At 47.9% G+C, this 21711-nt stretch overlaps 1 protein-coding gene across 5 annotated transcripts in view; it reads right to left on the reverse strand.

Annotated features, from left to right (window-relative positions):
- Positions 1–20024, reverse strand: part of MTMR3 (myotubularin related protein 3) — a 79413-nt gene extending 59389 nt beyond the window's left edge. The window contains exons 1-3 of one of the 5 annotated variants that reach the window (XM_039386994.1): positions 19899–20004; positions 19228–19271; positions 4614–4674 (exon numbers count right to left, since the gene is read on the reverse strand). In XM_039386994.1, the coding sequence (XP_039242928.1) occupies positions 4614–4674; positions 19228–19243 (77 nt within the window). In that variant the 5' untranslated portion in view covers positions 19244–19271; positions 19899–20004. Of the gene's footprint in view, positions 1–4613; positions 4675–19227; positions 19440–19898 lie in introns of those variants that run through there. The other 4 variants (XM_039386995.1, XM_027740901.2, XM_027740902.2 and 1 more) reach the window with 4 other exon arrangements.
- Between the last annotated feature and the right edge of the window lie 1687 nt (positions 20025–21711).

Genomic DNA, 21711 nt, shown 5'->3' on the forward strand with positions numbered 1-21711 from the left:
TCTGTGTTCAGCCTGAACAACGAAGCTTGAACTGAAGAATTCTCTTTCCAGCTGCCATTACCTCGGGTGCTGGAACACAGATTCCCCAAGGTGGGACAGGTAGGGCACAATTACCTGGTTTGGTGTTTTACTACTTCAGTTCTTGGTATTTTCCTCAGGAAGTCAGAGCACTGGTGTGTGAGTGCTGCTGGAGGGGAAGAGGTCCCTGCCAGGCTGCAGTGCCTCAGTGATGGATTTGTGGGCTAGGCTGTTCCATGTAGTTGCACAATAAGTCAACAAGGGAGGTGAAGCTGAAAGCCCCAGCAGGTATTTTCACTGCTCATGCCATGGAAATCAACCTGTAATTGCAGCTTCAAGTGGTCACACACAAAAAGCACGGAGTGAAGAGTTACACATTAGGAAATGCAAACACCCTGATCATCACCTGTGAAGCTTTAGCTCAGCTTCTCTTGGCATATGTATGATCCCTAACTACCTTCTCCATCCTTTCCTTCCCATAAACCCCCACCCTCACCCAGTGAACTTGGGTGGGACAACATTCCCTGAACACAGAACTTTCATTACAGTCATTTCCCTTAGCCCTGTAGTCAGTGTGGAGTTCTGAGCCCAGTCAATCCTCTCAGCACTGCTCATTTCACAGCACCCCTTCTGCTGAGGATCCACAGTGCTCTCCAGAGCTCTCACACTGCCCCACATGTTAAGTGCCAGTAATGGATTTTTAAAAGGCTGGAAAACTAAGAGTTCATGGCATCAGAATGATCCTTCTAGTTTTGGTACCCAGAACAAACGTCCCAAGTCCAGTTTTTCAAATACTCCCAATTTTTATAGGATTCTGCTCTGTGCCTGGAAACTCTACTAGCCAGGGGTCTGAGCTGCAGAGATGAGCACCCAGGCCTGGAGTTGTGTACTCAGCACCAAACCCAGAACTCTCCACACACCTGGAAAGGTTCCCAGGAACTTCCCAGCCAGGACCACAATCCACAGCCAGGCAAGGACACACCTGGTTCTCCAGGATGGCACTGACCTGACTCACCAGACCACCACCTACAACTTCTTCCCAGATAAAGCCACCTCACCCAGTGCTTCCACAAGTACCAGGTAATTTAAGATCTTATTGGGCCACCTGGAAATTCTGGATTTCTTCAGATGTCCAAGGCTACTGCAGCCTCTGCTTAAAGTGATTTCAGTCATTACCTGTGGGGATGAATTACTGATGTCAGCACAGTCACAGCTACACTCAAGAGATCAGACAGATTGTTGGGCATCTGAATATCCAATCATCATTCCTCCCACAAACAGCTTAATCTTTATTTATATTAGTTTATTGCCTCAATTGCACAGCACAGACAAACCTCTTTGGGAAGGAGACAAACTCCTGGGGAGCCTTCAGAACAGACCAGCACTCCCAGTCGGAGCAGCAGCTTCATCAGACACAGCCACATGCATCAGGGAGCCCAGGTCAGCAAGGACTCACATTAGAGGAAAAGAGTCAATACACCCAATTCCCATAAAATAAATCATAGAATCATAGAATCAACCAGATTGGAAAAGACCTCTGAGATCATCAAGTCCAACCCTTGATCCAACCCCACCATGTCACCCAGCCCATGGCACTGATGCCACATCCAGTCTGTCCTTAAACACCTCCAGGGATGGAGAATCCCCCACTTCCCTGGGCAGCCCATTCCAATGGCTGAGCACTCTCTGGAAACTTTCTTCCTAATATCCAACCTAAACCTCCCCTGGCAGAGTTTAAGGCCGCACCCTCTTGTCCTACTGCTGGTTCCTGGGAGAAGAGCCCGACCCCCACCCAGCTCCCCCCTCCTGTCAGGGAGTTGCAGAGAGTGAGGAGGTCTCCCCTGAGCCTCCTCTTCTCCAGGCTGAGCCCCCCCAGCTCCCTCAGCCTCTCCTCACAGCACTTGTGCTCCAGTCCCTTCCCCAGCCTCGTTGCTCTTCTCTGCACCTGCTCCAGCCCCTCCATGTCCTTCCTGAGCTGAGGGCCCAGAACTGGACACAGCACTCCAGGGGTGACCTCACCAGCGCTGAGTCCAGGCCAACAATCACTGCCCTGCTCCTGCTGCCACACTCCTCCTGATACAATTCCCTCCTTTAAAAAGCCCTAAAGCCAGAGGTAGAGTTGTCCAGTTTTATTGGTCCTGAACATCATGTCAGTGAAAAATCCCTCACCAACTGATGCAATCCCTCCCCTCTTTGAAGCTCCCTTGAGGAGCAGCACATGGCACTTAAGCTGAGGGGAAAGAGTCCCTGACACGGACACTTGAGGGAGATTCAAATTTTACACAAGCTCAAGCTACATTAACACTCAAACTGGAAACCCAGCAAGGCTCAACAGGCTCTTGTACCAAAAGTTTTATATGGATCAGGAGCAGCTGTCCTTCCTTCACCAGGCTGCTTTTCCCTCCCTTTTATTGTTGCAGATTCTTCATTTATTTGTTGGGTTCCCTGCTGTGCTGGGCTGGATATCACCTGAACACAGCCCTTCAATCAGGAGCAGGCTCCACACTGAGGATGACCTTCAGCTGGCTCTGGGCACTAGTTATTCCTCCAGCACCTTTAGAAGCAGACTATTTTTCTAAACCGTTGAAGAAAAGCCATTAAATTAGTTTTTAAGTCAGTGTGTGCAATACAGCACAGGCCACCTGCCCCACAGTGAGGCCCCCCTGCCAGGCTTTGTCTGCCATAGCTTTAACTCTTATTTAACTTATCAAAAGGATGTCAGAAGGCTTATACAAGTTCACCTCTAATGTACTCGTTATCCTCTTAGGAGCCACTGAATGAAATGTGAGTTAATGAATAACACAGTAGGAATTATTTCATTATCCCCACGGTGAGAGGGAGCCATCTAATTCTTGGATATGATGTCAGACTTGAGAACCAGCCAGTGGTACTTACTGAGCCTTCCAGTGCTCACCCAACTGCTACAGCAGTGGTGTTCCCAGAGAAAGGCTGCACTGGCAGAACGTGCAGCAAAGCTGCTCCTCAGCAGCCTTAGGAGGAATTAAAGCAGCAGGAGGGAGCAACTGGAGCCTGTCATTCTGCTTCCACACAAGGCAGAGGTTTTTAGCAGCACACTTTTAATGTCCAGGCCTTGCACAGGTATGGAAATCAAGGCCGTGAGAGCATGTCAGCTCTTCACATTTTCCCTCTTGCCTTACATCCACCTTTACAGTGTCAACCCCACTTCCAAGTTACCACTTGTGTCTGGTACTAAGTCAAGCTGTCTGTTAAACTCCATCAGAAACCCAGGACACTTGAAGGGAAGTCTGAAGCAAGGTATAGATCCTTCATCAGTCATTGGCAATCCCATTTTCTGGCATTCAAGGCCACTTCACTTCCACTTAGTTAAACTAAGGCTTCTCACTCGAGAACCTGATGCCTTATGGCAGAAGATGTTCACAGGAAAAACACCCATCTCCTGCCAGTACAGGAGGACAACTCCAAGAAAGAACAAGTCCTCCTTCAGGTCATCAGGACATTTGCCTGCAATAACAACCAGCTTTAGATGGCCTGAAGAGTTTGTATGTTTAAAGAACTAATTCTGCCAAGGAGACCAGGTGGCTTAAGAAGGTGTTCAGAGCCAGTGTTTCACTGATTTCCCAACCATCCTCTCTGCTATCAGGACAGCTATGCTGGGCAGTGCCCTTCAGATAGTTTAGCTCTTCGGGCACGTGTCTCTTCCTGTCCAAAACGCCCTAAACTTCCTTCACATTGTGCAGTTGGGAGCAAGAAAGCAGCAGACATTTGAACAGCTCACCCCAATCCATTACAGAGCCTGCAGGTATTACTTACCAGGTGTTCCCCTCTAACTACCTGACTGGTGAGGAATAAACTAGTACACAAGCAACCTAAAAACCTAAGCAAGAGGAAAAACCGGATAGCCTGGGAGACCAAAGCTGGGAGATGGTTCTAGTTTTCCATCTGCATGAGAAGTCCATCTCCCTGACATGTCATATTCAATGTCATACTCAACACAAGCACAAACTGAGGTGTGTTCTCTTTCTAAGGAGTGATTTTCCCACACCCTGCAGCCTGCACTCTCTCCTGGACAGCCACACAGCACTGGGGCTGTGTGACACGTCAAAAGCAAAGGGGAATTGTGCCACAGTCCTTATCATGCTCAAAGAAACACTATCTGCAAGCCCAGCACGTGCTGTTCTGTCATTCTCACATGAGTGTGCACATGTAAGTTGTATTCATAGTCCAGGCCTGGCATCACAGTCACTGCCACGACTGCAATGCTGCAGTATATTTAGAATGGCTCTGTTAACTCTTCAGCTCACTTTAATAATGCCATGAAGGCATCCCAGCCTCCAAACCCACTGCTGTCCCATAAGCATTCATCTTCAATTCTTCAACCATCGCTCAAAACACCAGTACTGAAGATACAATACCCACGATACAATACCCATTAACATACAATAACCCATGCCAGTATCTGTAAAATGGACAGAAAATTCAGTAAGATAAACCAGGAGAAGTTGGCTTTGGAGCAAGTTTGTTATACCAGAAGCTTCTGAACTGGTACAGAACAGGATCTCCCTGCACGTGAAGAGCATCCCTGTGCAGGAATGTCTGAGTCAGTGCCCACTCACCCATGAGCTGATCTGCAGAGCATACAGCAGTGCTTCAGCCTGCACAGCTGGAAATCAGTGCCTAAAAGTAAGCACAATAACACAGAGTGAGGTAAGAAACAAGCTTTGGAGGTGTGATGTCACTTAAGAGGGTAATGGGATCAAACTGGTGAGGCTGTGAGCCCTCATTCTGACTTGTGCAGTGATACTGCTTAAGTTCAACCACGTGCTTCCACTGCCACTGAGTCAGAGCTGTCCTTACACAACACATCCAGGCTCCTCAGAGCTGTCCCGTGGGCCCTGCAGAGGCTGGAGCTGCACTCCTGCTCCAGCTGTGCTCGTTAATCAGCCTTTCATGCCAAGAAAACTGCCAAAGCCATCTGCAGCCAAGAGAGATCCATCTCTCCTGGAAGCACCCTCAGTGCCAGGGCCATGCCAGCTGTACACAAAAACTGCCCCAGAGACCTTAAGGAAGATTCTCCTCATCAAAAGTCAGATTCTGTGCCTGATATTTTCCTTTTTAAAAAGTCCTACATTCTATCCCTTAGTGAGCAGTTCTTACCTATTTTGAACACCCACTTCAGGAGACAGATAGATTCTTAATTCAACTGTGTGGTCTGGTGGGAGGACAGGAATATCCAACTGCCCTTAACTCTGCAGTTTCCAGCTTAAATACATCCAGACAGACTCACCAGAAGGAAGTAAACAATGTCATCCAGACTGTCTGGGGAAGCAACAGTGACTTAAAAACATAGCTGCACACTGCAGGATGGGGTTCAAATGTGAACAGCAAGAGCTCAGACATTCCCTCTATTAACATGAACAGCTTTTATCCTCAACAGCTGTATGATTCTTCCAACCATGATTCTTCCTCACACCCCAAGATTTTTCCTAGCATTAAGTAGCTGCCTAAGTGAGACTCAGTTATAAAGTCATTTTATCACCACTACTATTCTCTCAAAGCTTAAAAATTAAATCAAGTCCTCCACTACTGGAATTTTCATTACCAGGAAGCTACAGTAATGCTTATTGCATTATGGTTATTGGTTTGTTCTCCCAACACAATAACTCCATCAGTTCAATGCTTTGAGTTAATTATTATTGCTTAACAGAGGTAAATGCAAACAGAAACCTAAAGAGCATGGAATTAACAGTAGGAAACCAAGCTGAACTACTTCAAGATAAACCAAAGATTTCATGATCACCTGCAAGTATCAGGGAAATTCTCGAACAGCTCTGTGTATAAGAAATTAAAAACCATTCAGAAAACAGCCACAGGAAAATTATACAACAAGGTAAAGACTCCATCTTTTTCCTGTATCTGGATACTTGGGATTAGCAGTGAAGAAAGGTTTATTATAACAAAATAACTAGAACTTGGATTGCAGTATGTCCAGAATATTCTGTCAGATCCTCTCTGCAATAAAGCATAAATAATCATGAATGATTCCCTGGAGAGTCCACCAAAGCTCCAGAGATTCTGTGCAGCTTCTGATCCAAAGGTACCTCCAGTGATACCCTTCTCTCACTTGACTGGGGAAAGGAGCCACAGCAGCCAGGAGGGGAGGAAGGCAGCAGAGAGCCAGCCTGGCACTGACCTCCTCCACTGAAGGGCCACCAGTTGCCCCGGAAGCTTCAGTGAGTTCCACTGCCAAGGCTGACCTTGGAACCGCTCACACAAGTGCCTGCTGTGAAGCTGCTGCTCTGAGAGCTCCCGCCCAGCCCAAAGCCTGGGAGCCCCGGCAGTGAAGTGGCTGCTCCTCAACAATGTGCTCCACTGCAGGAGCACTCACGGGCCACTGAATAGACAATGGAAAGAGCCATTCAAGTGTCAGTCCTCGAGTCCAGCCAGCACAAAGTGCTTTTTGTTTCTGTCTTGGAGATCCTGACGAATCAAAAATAGATTAAGTGTGCTGGCAGAGCGGCTTCTCCCTCCCCGACGGATACGTGATCCCAGGGAAGGGACCTGCCAGGGCTCTGCAGTAACTCACCCCGGGCACACACAGCCCTGCACATGCTCTGCCCTCCTCGGGAGACGCCGGGAGTGAATCCTGCCTTTGAGCATTCCGGTAAACTGACAGGGAGTCACTCTGCTCACAGGAAATAACCTCACAAATAACAGCTACAGCTCCTAGTTGTGTAGGTAAAGAACATCAATAACAACAGTCAGCCTTGTTAGAGCCAGAGGAATCTCTGCCTGAGCACAGTTACCACTGAAGGCTTTATTACCTCCGGGGGAGGCTCTGAAACAGATACATTTGTGTTTTGTACAACATCCATTTAGTCCTGCTAAGTTCTCAGCATTATTTTTTAGTGGCTCGGTGACAAAAACAGTGTTACTGAGTAACTCTCCAGTCTGAAGTTTCAGTGCATTAGTCCTCTCTGCTGGATTAAAAACACAACCACCTTAACATCCACAGATCCAAAAGCCCACTACTCCATAACCCACAAGGAATAAGCACATGTTATCTGTGGAAAACACAGGAGCATTTATCAAGCAACGTATCAAATCTTACCACAAATACTAAACAAACCCCAGCAATCCAACTGTTTCAGTTAACAACTAATAAAAGCTCTGAGAAAAAGGAAAGCATCTGCTCCCACTTCCTACATAAATCTCAAGCAACACCACAGATACAGAACAGCTCCAGGAGCTGCATTTTTGAGGGATAATCTGAAGTTGGCAGTGGTAGATCCCCTTTCAGCATTTAGGGTTGCTGTGCCAGCAGGTCAGCCCAAGATCCCAGTGCCATAAGCGATGGAGCCCCAGGATCCACGGAGCAGCCCTGCTGCTCTGCACCCTTCCCAGGCTACATCCTCTGCCCAGTGAAGGGAAACCAGCAACCCCAGCACAGGGACCATTTACCTGCAGAGACACAACAAAGCCCTGCAGAAACACGTGCTAAATGCTTTACTTGCAGCAACCCTGGTCTAGAAGGGTTAAAAATCCCCTCCAGAGCATCATTCTGAAAACAGTACTAAGACTGCACCTTAACCCTGGAGGATGCAAAGGCTGACACAACACTCACAGAGCTAAAGGTGAGGATTTCTACCTCAAATCTGCCTGCCAGGAACATTGTCACTTGTGACAAGGAGTTAAAGGACTGGAAGGAAGAGAAAGAACAACATTTGAGTTGTGATGAACTTAACTCACCAGCTCAGTAAGAGCAGCATTTCTGTGAAAGGTTTACACCAAGCTATCTCAAAATACTAAAAAAGGATATAATTCAAGCCTGCTGTTCAACACCAAACAAATCTGCTACTTCTCCATTTGAAAATTCAGTGAGGCTTCAAAGTAGGGCAAGCCTAAGCAGACAAACCAGAAGACTTATTCCTTACTTCAGAATTGAAGCTTTCAAACCCCTCCATCCAACCTACTTCATCCAGCACTTCATTTTTAAGATATTCCAGCATATGTTATTCACCCAGCCTACTTTAGATGAGACATTAGTAAGGACTTTTCCCCATTCCTCCCCAAAAGAAAGCCTGTAAAACTGACATCAGAGACAACGTAAAACACATCACTTCAAGATAAGGTTGAAATTAAGGCCCTAATCTCAGAAGTATTTCCAGAATTTCACAGGCAAAAACTCACCTGCAGACCAACTCTAAATCCTAATTTAACGGTTCCACACTGTAAATAAGCAAAGTTGAAGAATGAGAAAGGTGTAGCAAGACAGGTACAGCTGCTTGCTCTCTACAGGTCACATTTACTTCTTTCTGCTAAAGGAAAAACCTCCCTACCCAGTGAGTGACACACACCTTGGTATTCAAATAACTGAGATCTAGAGATGTGGGGCAGAGGTGACCAGGCAGGAGTTAACTCTTCAAACAAATGCAGGTTTTAACTGGATAAATTCCTACCCTATACTTAGAGTTTAAAGGTTACAAAAAGCTCAGTGTTGGAGGAGCAGATCAGCACCAGGCAGCAAGCTTTTTATAACATGGCAAAGACGCTCTGAATTCCATGTAGAGGCTGAGCTGTCACTCACCCAGCTTGATCTATGGATTCCCAGCTCCACAGAAAGGTTCACACTTTCTCTTTCACATTCTGACATGCAATAAGCTGCCAATGTGTCATTTAACCTCTGAGTTAAAATGTTATTAAAAAATAATCAAAGTAACCAAGTCGTGATGTTTTGAGGGGTCACAGGTGGAGCAGCTCCTCGGGAGTCACCTGACAAGCAGCAGATTCTTCAGACAAGTTTCAAGCCATCAAATTTGTTTCAACATGTCCAAACTCTGCTAAGTCAAGTCTTTCACCAACACTCACCATGAGGTGACCCAGGGCAGAGCACAATGACACAACCCAAGTGCTGCTGCAACAAGGTGCTGGTTGGGTTTTCTTTGCAGACGTGAGGGATGCACTGAGTTCTCCCACCACAGCTGATCTTCACTCAGCTGCACAAGCCCCCTCTGAACTGACCCCAGGGTATTCCTTCACCTCTTGCATTTTAATTAGTTACAAATAGTTAAGCAGATCTTAAGAATATCAACACCACACAGGGACCTAAATTTTTCCTCCTAAGTTTTCCAGAGTCAAACAGGAGGCTTGAAACTCTAGAAAACAGGTGCTGCAACACCAGCCTCAAGTTTACTGTTCATCAATTCATGGAAGCTTAAAAGCTGACCTTTTGCAAGCAGCAAAAACCCAGCTGGCTACACCTGCAACTGCACCACAAATGTGCTTCAGAGCAACATCTCCAGACTCCTGAAAAATCAAATAAACCAGCAATAAAACCACCAAGACTCACCAACCTACCTGAGCAGGCTGGAGTGTTCTCTGCACCTGCAGAACTGGGTATCATATTCCAAACCCAGCCTGGAAATTCAGACTAGCTCTAGGAATTCTTTAATTGTCTTGGCAAGAGGCAGCATAAAAACTAAGGAGTTGAAGCACATAAATTAGGTTTTGAGGGTGTTTTGGCACTAAACTGTAAGCTTAACTAGATTCTCCCCAGCCCACCTGCTTACTTCTAATATGGTAAATATTGCACAAAAACCTTCAGTCCTTTCTCGTCCTTTTCATGACACAAGTCACTTCAGACCAGCTTCTTTGGCTTGTTTTAACTTAGCACTCCTTGCTTTTGGTAAGTGAAGTCACTTTAGCTCAATAACAAATGTTACTAGACCTGTAACTTATTTATAGAAAAATCATTTCTTAACTAGTACATGACTTGGTCTGCTGGGATTGACACATGGTAGAAAGGATTTATGATGAGACTGAAAACTGAATTTTGTTGGAAGAACCAGAAAAAATAAATACAGTAGTTAGAAATACTTAGAAATTCAAAAGAGAAAAGGCAAATTGAGCCATGTTGCAATTTTGAGGCTCTTGAAATATGTTCAAGTCCACGAGGCTTAGCCCTGCCGTGTCTCTACTCTGAATACCAAACAGTTTGGGTCCAGGAGCATGAAGTCTGCTGGAAGCAGGAAAGGATCTCTGCATCCAGCATGGGCAGCAGGTAATCCCTGTCTTTGTGAGAGCTGTGGTCCAGCCTGGGGCAGTTGTACAGTTTAAAAAGCTGGACAATAACTCGAAATACTAATGTTTAGAAAAATGAGCTACAGGGCACAGCAGCATGGAACTCACTCCTCAGGGAGCTGCCAACTGTTTCCTGCCCGAGCCCAGCAAATCAAGTTGTCTTATGCAAGAGGAAAAGTCTTCATACCTGAGAGCTGAATGGGACACGGCGGGCTCGGGCATGAGGCAACAGCCCATTAACTGTAATAGGGCTGTGCTCTGGGTGTGACCCTCAGAGCAGGGGAGCTCCTCAGCTGGGGCCTGACACAAACAGCTCAGCCAAGAACTAGGCTTCAAAAGGAAAGCAAGAAATAGCTCTTATTGTCTTTGGTAGAACCATCTTATACTTGTCAAGTCAAGCAAAACCCTTTGTCCCCAGCTGCCCAGGCTGACTCCTCCAGGTGAGCACCACACCCACCCAGCTGAGGTGTCAGCAGTGGCAGGGATGGACCCAACCACGCTCCACAGGTGAGCAGAGTATCAAGCCGGTTTCAAGATTGCTTCCTGCTCCGAGCCGATTACAACAGTCAGCTTGGGATTGCTTGTTTTCCCTTCAATGAATTCACAGAATCAACTAGGTTGGAAAAGACTTCTGAGATCATCAAGTCCAACCTTCGACCCAACACCTCCTCGAATCACTACAGAGCTGCCATCCTCAGCCCCTCCCGCTGCTCGGTGATCCCCAGCCTTCCCAGAGCTCCCAGGAAGAAGCGCCTGTGCAATGCAAACACTGCAGAGGAGCTGGAATGCCCTGACAATGGAAAGCCAGACAGCTCTCCAGCCAACCTGCCAGTCAACACTCGAGAAGGAAAAGACAATTTGCCTGGAGTAAGGAGCTAAGTACAGAGCCACCACGACTGCAGCACCCCAGTCACCTCTGTGGCTCTGCAGGTGAGACACCTGGGCAGGCAGCAGCTCCCAGAAAGCAACACTGACCTTGACTTAAGGGACCAAATTCTGCAAAAGCAGCACCAAGAGTCAAGACCAGCATCTTGTAACTCCCTGGAGTCTTCTCACCATCCTCTTCATCGCCATATTTCGGCACTCCAGGGAATCCTGTTCTATTTTAGCACCCCCCTTGCCCAGTGCTGTCCCCAGGTCCGTGGTTAGCAGCCACCCTCATCAAGTGCCAGCACTCATCCTGTCATTATAAGCCAAAATTCCAGTTTGACATGTGGAAGGCATTTTGGTTCCAGCTCCTAAAGCTTGCAGAACTGAAAGGGGGAAAAGCAACACAACAGTAACCAGGCACAGTGGTACCATGATGCAACTATACCAGGAGTTACTACCTTTAGAAATTCACTGTTAATGAATACTTATTATTCTTTTACTTTAATAAGGGTTTATGAGCATTACTTATACAGCTATAACCCCACTGATGTCCCATGTGGTCACAGATTGTGAGAGAAGGACCCTCAATTAGCTGTACCACCAGTTTTCCTGCAAGGAAGTTTCCCTACAAATCCCCTACTACATGGTCTGAGCACTGTAGGTGTATTGAACATACAGGTGCAGTGTCAGTATGTTGAAGCTGCAGTCCTTTTTATAATGAACTTGGAGTTTTAGAGCAGGTATCTGGGCTCCTTCCTTCCTTCCAGCTCAACTGACCACATGGTTTTGCCAGCACTAAATCTTCAACACTTGGATCTCCAAAACCGAAAATTTCCATGTGGCTTCTCCCTGCAGTCCCAATTTACTCCTCTGTTACGTACAGGGATGCTCTGCAGCAGGGAAGTACACTAACCAAACACCTCCAAATCATGTGATACTCATGCTTGAGTCTGAAGGGATTAAGAGATTCCAGCCCAAAGTAAAAGAAAACAAGCAAGCTATTGTATTCTGCATTAGAACACAACTATGCCTTGACCATAATCCATTAGCCAAACCTACAAGGAAAGCTGAGCAGACCTCAAAATATTTACCCTTCTTCCATCTTCCTCTTTTTTCCTCAGAGAGTTCAGATTTTCCCAAAGTGCAAAAAGGTGCATTCTTTTGGAAGTTACTCAAAGAAAGGTTCACTGAACATAGACAAAGATGATAATTTAATCATAATGGGTATCCAACCAGAATATAATGCCCTGTTCACAGCAAATTCCTGCTACCAGCAGTGAGAGAAAATTAAGAATCTGAATTCTCAAATGTACTCATGGCTAGTATGTTCACCAATCAGCACACAATTAAGCATTCCTGTTCCCTAATTGTAAAGATGAACACTTATTTGATAAGGATTAGTCATTAATTTGATGAAAAGCTTATCCACTCTTAAAAAAACCCATGCACAGTGTTTAGATGGAAAGGAAAGGTCTGCAGGCAGAGGCAGTAAACTTGTGAGTTTACATTAAGTACACTTCACTTGCTTTCAGCTTCCATTTATTAAAGGAAAATAATCAAAAAACCTAGAAATGCAATCTGCTTCGACATTTTAGCCAGGTTTCATGGATCAAAAGTTCAATAGTGCCTACATTACACTGACTATTTGTTCTCAGAACTGGAAATAAAAAGGAAATTAAGAAAATTCAAATACAATGAAATCAAAGCTATGAGGTCAAAACAACTAGAGTGTTTTTGCTCTGGTCAGACCACAGCAACCAGGCAGCACAGTGGAGAGAGATGTCCTCACATCACTTTTCAAGCAAAGCTGCTCTGTGATACGGCAGGTGAGTTTTCTTCTCACTGCCTCTCATTTTGGCTCTTCTGTTCTTTGCCAGGAGACAGACAAGTATTTGAAAAGCCTGAACTGAGGGACCCACAGAACAGTAAAAGTCAGCTTTGATAAGAGCAGTTTTAGTTAGAGAGACACCACAGGCTGGAGGCGAGAAAACTGAGAACAGTTTCCAGCTGCAGCAAATGCAGCACCAGGTCTGAAAAGGTCTCAAAGCAAACAGCACCACCCCAACCAGCACAACTCCCAGCGTCTCATTTCCCTCTGGTTTAAGTTTCAATGACAGCAATTCCACTCTGGCAGATAGCAGGGAATAACCAGAGCTTTCCCAGGTACACATTAAGGCCAATTACGGCTACAAGAGATGGAATCACAGCCCCAGCTCACTGCCTGTCCTCATCTGCTTGCAGGGAGAACAGGCAGAGTCAGGCTGTTGGGTCCCTCCTAACTAGCAGGTAGGATATTCCATGGAAATGCCCTCCACCAATTCCAAACCCAGAAATTCCAAGGAAACCTTCCACCAATTCCAGACCTAGAGGCAGCCACTTCCATGAGCAGCTTTGGACTTTAACTCATTTTGGAAAGACACGGTGACAGCGTAAGAGCGACAGGACAGAGTTTGACACTGGATCAGCTGTTAGACTGGATCATTCTGAGGTCTCCTGTACAAAACTGAGGTTTCACTTCAAAAGTACTGAAAGTTACCTCACCCATCTAACACCTACTGTAAGATGCTGAAGGTATTAAGACTCCACAGTCATAAGCAGTTCCACTAGTACAGCAGTTCAAACAAATGGTTCTTAACCTCTGTATGCTCACTACTTCTTCACCTCAGCCTTCCGTTTCACTCTGCTCTTCAATGCTTTCAACTACAACTTCCAGCAACTAAATAACCAAAATCAATATTCTAGTAGTCTACCCTTGACCAATGCTGTGCTAAACTCCACATGACAGAAAGACTCGAGGGAAGATCTGGTTTTCCATCTGTTTTCTGAAATCTTGCCACCAGCTATAGGGAAACCCCCAAAAATAAGAATCCTACTTGCCCAGAACAGTCAAGGAGAACCCTCAGTGGAACTGAGGAGTCACACTCACAGGGCCTGGGAGCTGTATGATGCACAGGAGCCCTCCATGAAAGGCTGCTCTCAGGGTGAGCTGGGAGAGGCCCTGCAGCGAGCCCTGCCTTTGCTCCGCTCTCCAAGGGCACTCAGGAGCCAACCCCGTGCATCTTCACAGACTCATGTCAACCCACACAGACAGCATTTCTGGCCTCTCCCCTCTCAGGTGCCGGGGAGTAGTTTCCCCCAGGCACTTCCACAAGTGGAGAAAGCAGCACTGGAGAAAACAAGTCTCATTCTGTCATGAGTCTGCCCTTTCCTGGTTGATAGAAGAGTCAAAACCTTCTTTTAAGGCACAGGGAAAGAGAAACTATTTTTATTTCTTCCTGAAGCTCCGTCCTCCCAGGTAACACCACAGAATTAATGCTTTGATTATAGCCCTAGTTTCCAGTTCCAAAGTTGGAGAAGCAAATGAGGCCCACAAAAGGGCAACACAAAACTGTTCTAACAGTGTTTCTATAAATAATGTCTATACCAGTGCACAAATCTCTGGTATTGGAAAGAAAAACTACAAAGACTTAATTATGGCATTGCAGCAGCCTTCCTCCACAAATTCAACCTCAAGTGCATTACTTCCCCCCATACTGCCTATATGTTCTAAAAACTAAACCTTCAGAGTACCAGAACAATCCAAAATACTTAGAGACTATTAGACTTGTATACACAAAAGACTTCATCACACAGACAGGCACCCTAGAGATCTATTTCATGCTACTTTGCTTTCAGAAATCTCAGTTAAAGAAAGATTCAAACCATTTTCACTGGTTTTCCCTGATGAAAATCTTTCTTAAAATTGGGTAAGAAGAACCATAAATGAGAGGGTTTGGTAGAATTCTTAGCCATGGGGATAGTGTAAAGTATGAGAGAAGCACATACAGGTAAGTAAGTTACTTTAACAACATCGTTACCTTGAAAAGTAGGAAGCTGAGATTATAGTGAAAAAAGTCCTTTTTGATTCTTTTTTCCAGGAAAGGCTAAACCTGATACGTTAGACCTGGCACATCTGCTAGAGACAGTCCCAGTAAAGAACAACTTCAGTTCTGAAATCAAACCAAGACGACATCACTCTGCAGACGATGCAAGAATGACTGGACTAGACTCGAATGGAGGGAGCACAGAACATACAGCTGAGACCCACACACACAACTGCAAGGAAGAAGACACCTAAATATTGAAGAAAAACAGAGCACAAGTCTTTCCTACATGGATATCCACTGCCTTCTAGGCCACATGCTGGAAGCTCCAAGCCTCCCTTGCTGTCCAGCCTGGGAAGTTCAAACATTTGGACATTCCCTGTTCCAGTTGCCCCAGTAAAGAACACACCCCAGTCAGGGTGGTGGTCTGTTCTGGCTGCCTTTCCTAAAGCCCAGCTCTTCCCGAGCAGCCAGGGACTAACACCAACTTTCAGATTTCATTCTCGCTTCAAGCTAATTCCATAGGCGACAGGACAACTTGCCAAGCTAAGCCCAGTCCAGCACCAGTTCTAACGCTCCACCAGACACACAACAGCTAAAAACGTGAAGCTGAGCACTGCCACGCTGTTTGCACGCTGCACAACACCCTGATGAGCCACCAAAGTCAGTAAAAGCATCAGCTCGATCAGCATCTCAGGTGAAAGCTGTGCAGAGCAAACCCAACTTCATTTCCATCGTGGTCACTCAGTCCATCACAATGGAGGCTGAAAGCAGCGAGATGTGCTGAGCAAGGCAAAGGACAACTTGCTTTACTTGTCACCTACGGTGCTTCTCCAAGCCTTGGTTTCTTTGATGTTCTGTCCTCTTTCAACAGCAGCCTGCAAAGTTATATTTTGAAGTATTTACAGTTCAGTATTTTTGGTTAAATTTCTCTAAAAAAGGAGTTTAATGCTGCTTAAAATCCATTAGCATGTGTTATTGAGGACACATCTCATTACTGGCATGACTGGTGATGTACAACAGCCTGCCCCCGAGCCACTGCTGCTTTACAGCTTTTCACTGCATTCCTAGTCAAGAGGAAAAATAAAATCAAGTTCCACTGGAGCTTGTTCAAAGTATTCACTTTTCAGAAGTGGCAATACTTCAATACAGCAGCTTGTACAATTTAGTTGCAGTATTGCTGAACAAGGGCCATCCAGCTTCAAGTTTTTTGAAATCCAACTCTCCCAAGGAAGAGCAAGAGCCCCTTATTCAGGCAGTTCTTTCAGAGTCTGGGGGTTTTTTCTCCCCTTCTCAGAGTTCCACCACCTCCATGACAACTACTTCAATGTCATTAGCTGCCTCACACACAAATTCCAGAAAAACTTCCAGCTGGATCTTTCCATGGTTACCTTATTACAATTTTTAGCGTTAACACCCATAAGGGGTTAACAAGGACCCATAAGGTCTGTTGTTCCACCCATGAGGGGGAACAAAACCTCTGAAATACCCAGTTGCCCCCAGTAAGCCCTAGAGAGCACACTTCCAGTTACCAGCTTAACCTGCAGCCACATCCAGGTGTCAAACCAACTGCTGCTTTCCCAGCTTCACATTAAGATTCCGAGTTTCAGAAGATGAGCCAAAGCTAGGAATCAGCAATCGTATTTTAAGTGAAGCCTTTACAAACACTGCTTTTTGCTGGACATCAGTGACTCCAGAAGCAGCTTCCCCATGTCAGTGAACATTCTAGAAAGCTGCCTGTTTGCCCTCCCCCCCAGCTCACTTCACAGGGCTCTGCAGGGCCAAGCCTCACCTCCAGGTGCACGTTGGCACTGGCTGGAGGAGAGCAGAGCACCTCTGGCTCAGAACAGCACAACCTGACACCTCAGAACAGACTAAAGGTGAGAGATACCACTGCTTGCAACAAGATCACGCACATTTCTTCCCTGCTGCTACTCCCTGTAACTCTGGGCAGCAGGGACAGACTCGAGGCTTCCTTACGGGATGAAACATTACCCCTGGAATCACTACAGCCAGCTATGGTTCACCTCCCTCACACCACCACCAGAAACTACTAATCAGATGAGGGGAAGAACAGGTCAGGGCTACTCATGCTCCAGTTCACCATTAGATTTCTACGGCATCGAGTCCATCCTGTCAGAGCTTCTCAGCTGCTCCCCCCAAAGCAAGGGCAGAGTTCTGGCTGTTCTGCTGAAAAATACACTCTGAATAAGGACAGTTCACACCAAAGGAGGCTGTGGTTTGTGACCTCTGCCCATCCCACAAGCAGCTGACACATATGCAAGTCGATGCACCAGTCTGGACACAGCAGCCCTGCCCCATCCAAGGGAGAAGCTGTTAAAGCACCAGGAGCTGAGCCCTCGGTAAAAAGTCAGCATTTCAAATTCCGGAATTACCACCAGCTCCACTTTGAGGTCTTCCGTGAAAGCCACTCAGTCAGCCTGAAATTTTGAAGCATTATGTAGAAAGAAATAGTTGTCTTTTAACAATCCAGTTAATTCACAGGATCACAGCACGAATTGAGCGCTGGGCACATTCCTGAAGTTTTCCTGACAGCACTGGGAAGTTACGGCACCGATATCTAGAAGGGGGGGGTGGAATCACAAGTCATGAAGCTCGTTTCTCAGAGTTTCAAACCCATATGGGATCTAACAGGCAGCTCTTTACACCACCAGCAACCCAGGCTAGAGACAAATGCAGAACAGTTGCACCTCCTGGCTCACACACTTCAGCACCTAAAAGGTTATTTTGAAGGAAACGTGACATTACTTTGACTCAGCCAGTGAAAGATACTATGAAACAAGTGCACGGTGAAGTATCTGGACGTCTCATTCTAGTTCACAGCATTTGATAAGCTCTAATGCACTATTTGGAGTCACGTGCTCTGGAAGGCACCACCGATACCAAGTAGAAGAGTCCTATCTCCTTATATCCAGTTACACTTCCCAGTAGGAAGCCATCAGGGCGGGAACAGCCATCGCAGCCTTTTGATCTCTGCAGGTGAAGAGATCTTGAACTCTGTGCTGGTTGCTAACCCAGCTCCTCCGAGTCACTCCATGGAGACAATTCCTCTTCCTTGCTACAGCAGACTTGCCCGTTACTCCAGCAGCCCAACGATCCCCCTCTCCTTAAGTTACTCCTTTTTTCCAGGTTAATTGCCAGCAAAGCACTGCACAGCCCTGTTCCTCCTACTCCTGAAAGCTGACAACATACTTCTCTCCACCATCCTGGGCTGCACGTAGGTGGATTGAGATCTGAGATAAAATATTGTATCCTCTATTTCAGAAGCCTGGGCATGCTCCATTTCTGTCTCCTCCAGCTGCAGATGACTGTTTTTATGTAAAAAATAAATAAAATACAATGAGAGCTTATCAAGCTGACCTACTCCACCTCCGTGGTATCATTAGTGGGTTGCATGGCAGGTTACTTAAGCAGGTTAACAGTGATATTTTAATAATTGCTAGTGCAGTTAATGTAATGAATATTAACAGCATCCTAGATAGGCACCTACAGCACTGCCAGCAAGAGAACTCAGCTTGGCCCTCTATATATCACTCCTATAAAGTGAAGTAGGACAAGAGCACCTTTTAGTGCAATCGCTCAAAAACCAACATGCTTTGGTCAACACCACTGTTTGCGCCCCTTTGTCCCCTCCCCGAGCCCCAAAGCAGGCACAGAAGCACTTGTCACTGAAGCATTCTAGACCCGCCTTCACTTATCTGCACAAAGTTTCAACACTTACAGCTCAGTATTTCCTGTGCTAGGAAAGAAAGCACCACTTCTATCTCCCAAACCACAGCGATCAGTAACAGCTGAAGCAAAGCAGGTATCAGATGTCAGCCTCCTCCCCCCCAGTTCACAAGCGCTCCTTCATAAAAACTCCTTCACCTCCATCAAAAAAGTTCATTTTCAAATACCACGTGCTTTAGTAACAGACAAAAGGCAGCTCAGCTCTTTATCTACAGCTCAGAGCATGACAGGTACTACAAGAAACCTGTCACAGCTCCCTCCGTCACGCTCTGTCCCTTCCCAGTGGACTCACCAAGGAATCTAAACGTGCCTTTATATTCACCAGAAAGCCAAGCTGCACCTCCACACTCAGCACTACCTGACATGATTCACTAGAGAAGCTCCTTTCTTCCAACAGAAAGCCTCATTGACACGGCTACATCACACGACCAAACAAACAGGTGAAGCACACAGGAAAGCGCCTATAACACTTGAAGCCTGCAAGAGTTACAAGCTCACACCCAACCTTCCCCCAGCGAGGGAAGTGTGCACGGAAAGGAAAGAAATCAATTTCCTGTGCAGAGATGTGAAGAAACACCAGGTCTCATCTGCTGATAAAAAACCAACAAGAGCGGGAACAACTTCAACGCACACATTTAAGCTCCATATCGGGGGGCAAAGCACTTACCAAGGAAGGGCAACATCTGCTCAGATCCCAGTGAAAGAACAGGACTGTTAAGAGGAACAGGGGGAAGAGGCGCAATTAAAGCCGCAACACCATGTCAATAAAAAGCCTTAACAAGCCCCAGGTATAAAAGGCACGGGAATTCGGCCCCGCGCACAAGGGCAGCCGAGCGGAGCTGACACACGGCGGCCCGAGGAGCCGGGCAGGGGCCGGCGGTTGCCAACGGCACGGGGCGATCGCGGCGGGCTCGCGGGGACCGGCCACCCCCGGGGAGACCGGCCACCCCCGGGGAGACCGGCCACCCCCGGGGAGACCGGCCACCCCCGGGGAGACCGGCCACCCCCAAGGGAACCGGCCACCCCCGGGCACCTCCGCGGGCCGGGCACGGGAGCGGCGGCGCCGGGCGAGGCCCAGCGGGCAGCCCGCTGCCCGGCCCCGCCGCCCGAGCCCCGCAGAGAACGGCACGGCCGGGCACAGGAGGCCGCCGGGCCGCCTCCTGCCGCTGCCCCCGGCCGGGCCGAGCGGAGCGGGGCTGAGGGCGCCGTGGCGGCCCCGCACCCGCGGCCGAGGGGGCGTGTGCGGCCCTCAGTGACAGCGCGGCCGCGCTCCGCCAGGCCCTGCGCCGGGCCGGCCCTCCCCGCCGCGGGACAGCGGGCACGCCGGCGGGTCCTTACCGCGGGGCAGGGCATGGCGCGGAGCCCCCCCCGTCCGGGGCGCGGCGTCCTGCCGGGGCCGGGGTCGCTGCGGGCTCGGGGCCGCCGCCGCCGCCTCACGGGCACAACAACATGGCGGCCGCGCGGCCTCCTCCCGCCTCAGCCCGCCCCCCGCGGGGAGGGGCCCGCGCGCCGCTCCCGCCCTCGGCCATGAGGGAGCGGTGGGGGCGGGATCCGCTGAGCGAGCGGGAGTCGGGGAATCGGGGAACGGCGGAGTCACAGACCCACGGAACGATGGAATCTCAGGATGATAGAATTATAGAATCATGGAACCACAGAACTACGGAATCGTAGAATCGGGAAATTACCGAATCACAGAAATACAGAATCATGGAATCGCAGAGTTGCAGAATCACGGAATTGTAGAACCAAAGACCCACAGAATTATAGAATCACGGAATTACGGAATCGTAGAATCACAGAATTAGGGAATCATAGAATCAGGAAATTGCAGAATCATAGAATCATGAAACTACAGATTCAGCAAGGTCGAAGGAGACCCTTAAGATCATCCAATCCAACCCTCGCCCTCAGCACCACCAACGTAACCCCTCAACCAGATCACCCAGCACCAGGTCCAAACACCTCTTAAACAATTCCATGCGTGCTGACTCCACCACCTCCCGGCAGCCCATTCCAATGTCTGACCACCCAAATGGTGAAAACACTTTTCTGATATGCAGTGTCACAGCCCCTCCCAGCTGAGCGCTCCCCGTGCCCTCAGAAGGGACCACGGAGATGATTGAAGGACTGGAGCACCCCCCTTATGAGGAGAGACTGCAGGAGCTGGGCCTCGTTAGTCCGGAGAAGACTGAGAAGGGATCTCATCAACGCATATAAATATCTCCAGGGGGTGTCCAGAGGATGGTGCCAGACTCTTTTCCTTGGAGCTGAGTGACAAGATGAGGAGCAATGGCCATAAACTGAAACACAAGACGTTCCACCTCAACATGGGAAGACCTTCTTTCCGTGGAGGGTGGCAGAGCTGCCCAGGGAGGTCGTGGATTCTCCTTCTCTACAGACATTCCAAACCCACCCAGACACATTCCTGTGTCACCTGCTCGAGGTCACCATGCCTCGGCAGGGGGTTGGACTGGGTGGTATCTGGAAGTCCTTTCCAACACTAACAGTTCTGTGATTCTGTGATTCTGTGAATCTGTGAAGCTGACTCACCCCTTACTCGTTATCCCCCTGCAGGAGTCTGTAAACACCAGCACTGACTGGGCGTCCCAGAGCCCCTCTGAGGTGGGAGGTGTGAGCCATGGGGCAGGAGGTGCCTCAGAAGAGGGTTTAGCACCCAACCTGTGAGACAGGTAATAGTGTAGGTGGGTGCTGAGGGGGGCTAAGGAGCTCTGAGATCTGAGATGTACCCACACCCTGCAGCATCCACTGCCATCCCTCCTCTCTAGGATTCTCTAAAACCCCTGGAGAAACACCCTATCCAGCCATAAAAGCCGGTCTGGTGCACAAGGTCTTCAGGCTGATGTTTTCCTGCGTTGCTTTGGTGCCACCCAGCTCAGCTGTAGGACATGTGTGGCCCCACACCACCAGGACATGCGCTGTCCAAGCTACCCTACACAGCCCACAGCTCCTAAAGCATGAGGTAATGGGGAACAGAGAGCCAACACAAGGCAGGACTGCCAAAAAACACATGGAAACTGAGACACAAGTGATAAAGCCAAAGGTCTGTGAGCGTTAAGCTACAGAAAACACAAGAAAGCTGGAGAGGAGAGCGGCACCACTGTCGGAGGCGGCAAGAGCGTCACCGGTTCCA

Source organism: Pipra filicauda, unplaced genomic scaffold (genome assembly GCF_003945595.2).
Source record: "Pipra filicauda isolate LSUMZ 115617 unplaced genomic scaffold, ASM394559v2 scaffold520_size808073_pilon, whole genome shotgun sequence".
NCBI lineage: Eukaryota > Metazoa > Chordata > Aves > Passeriformes > Pipridae > Pipra > Pipra filicauda.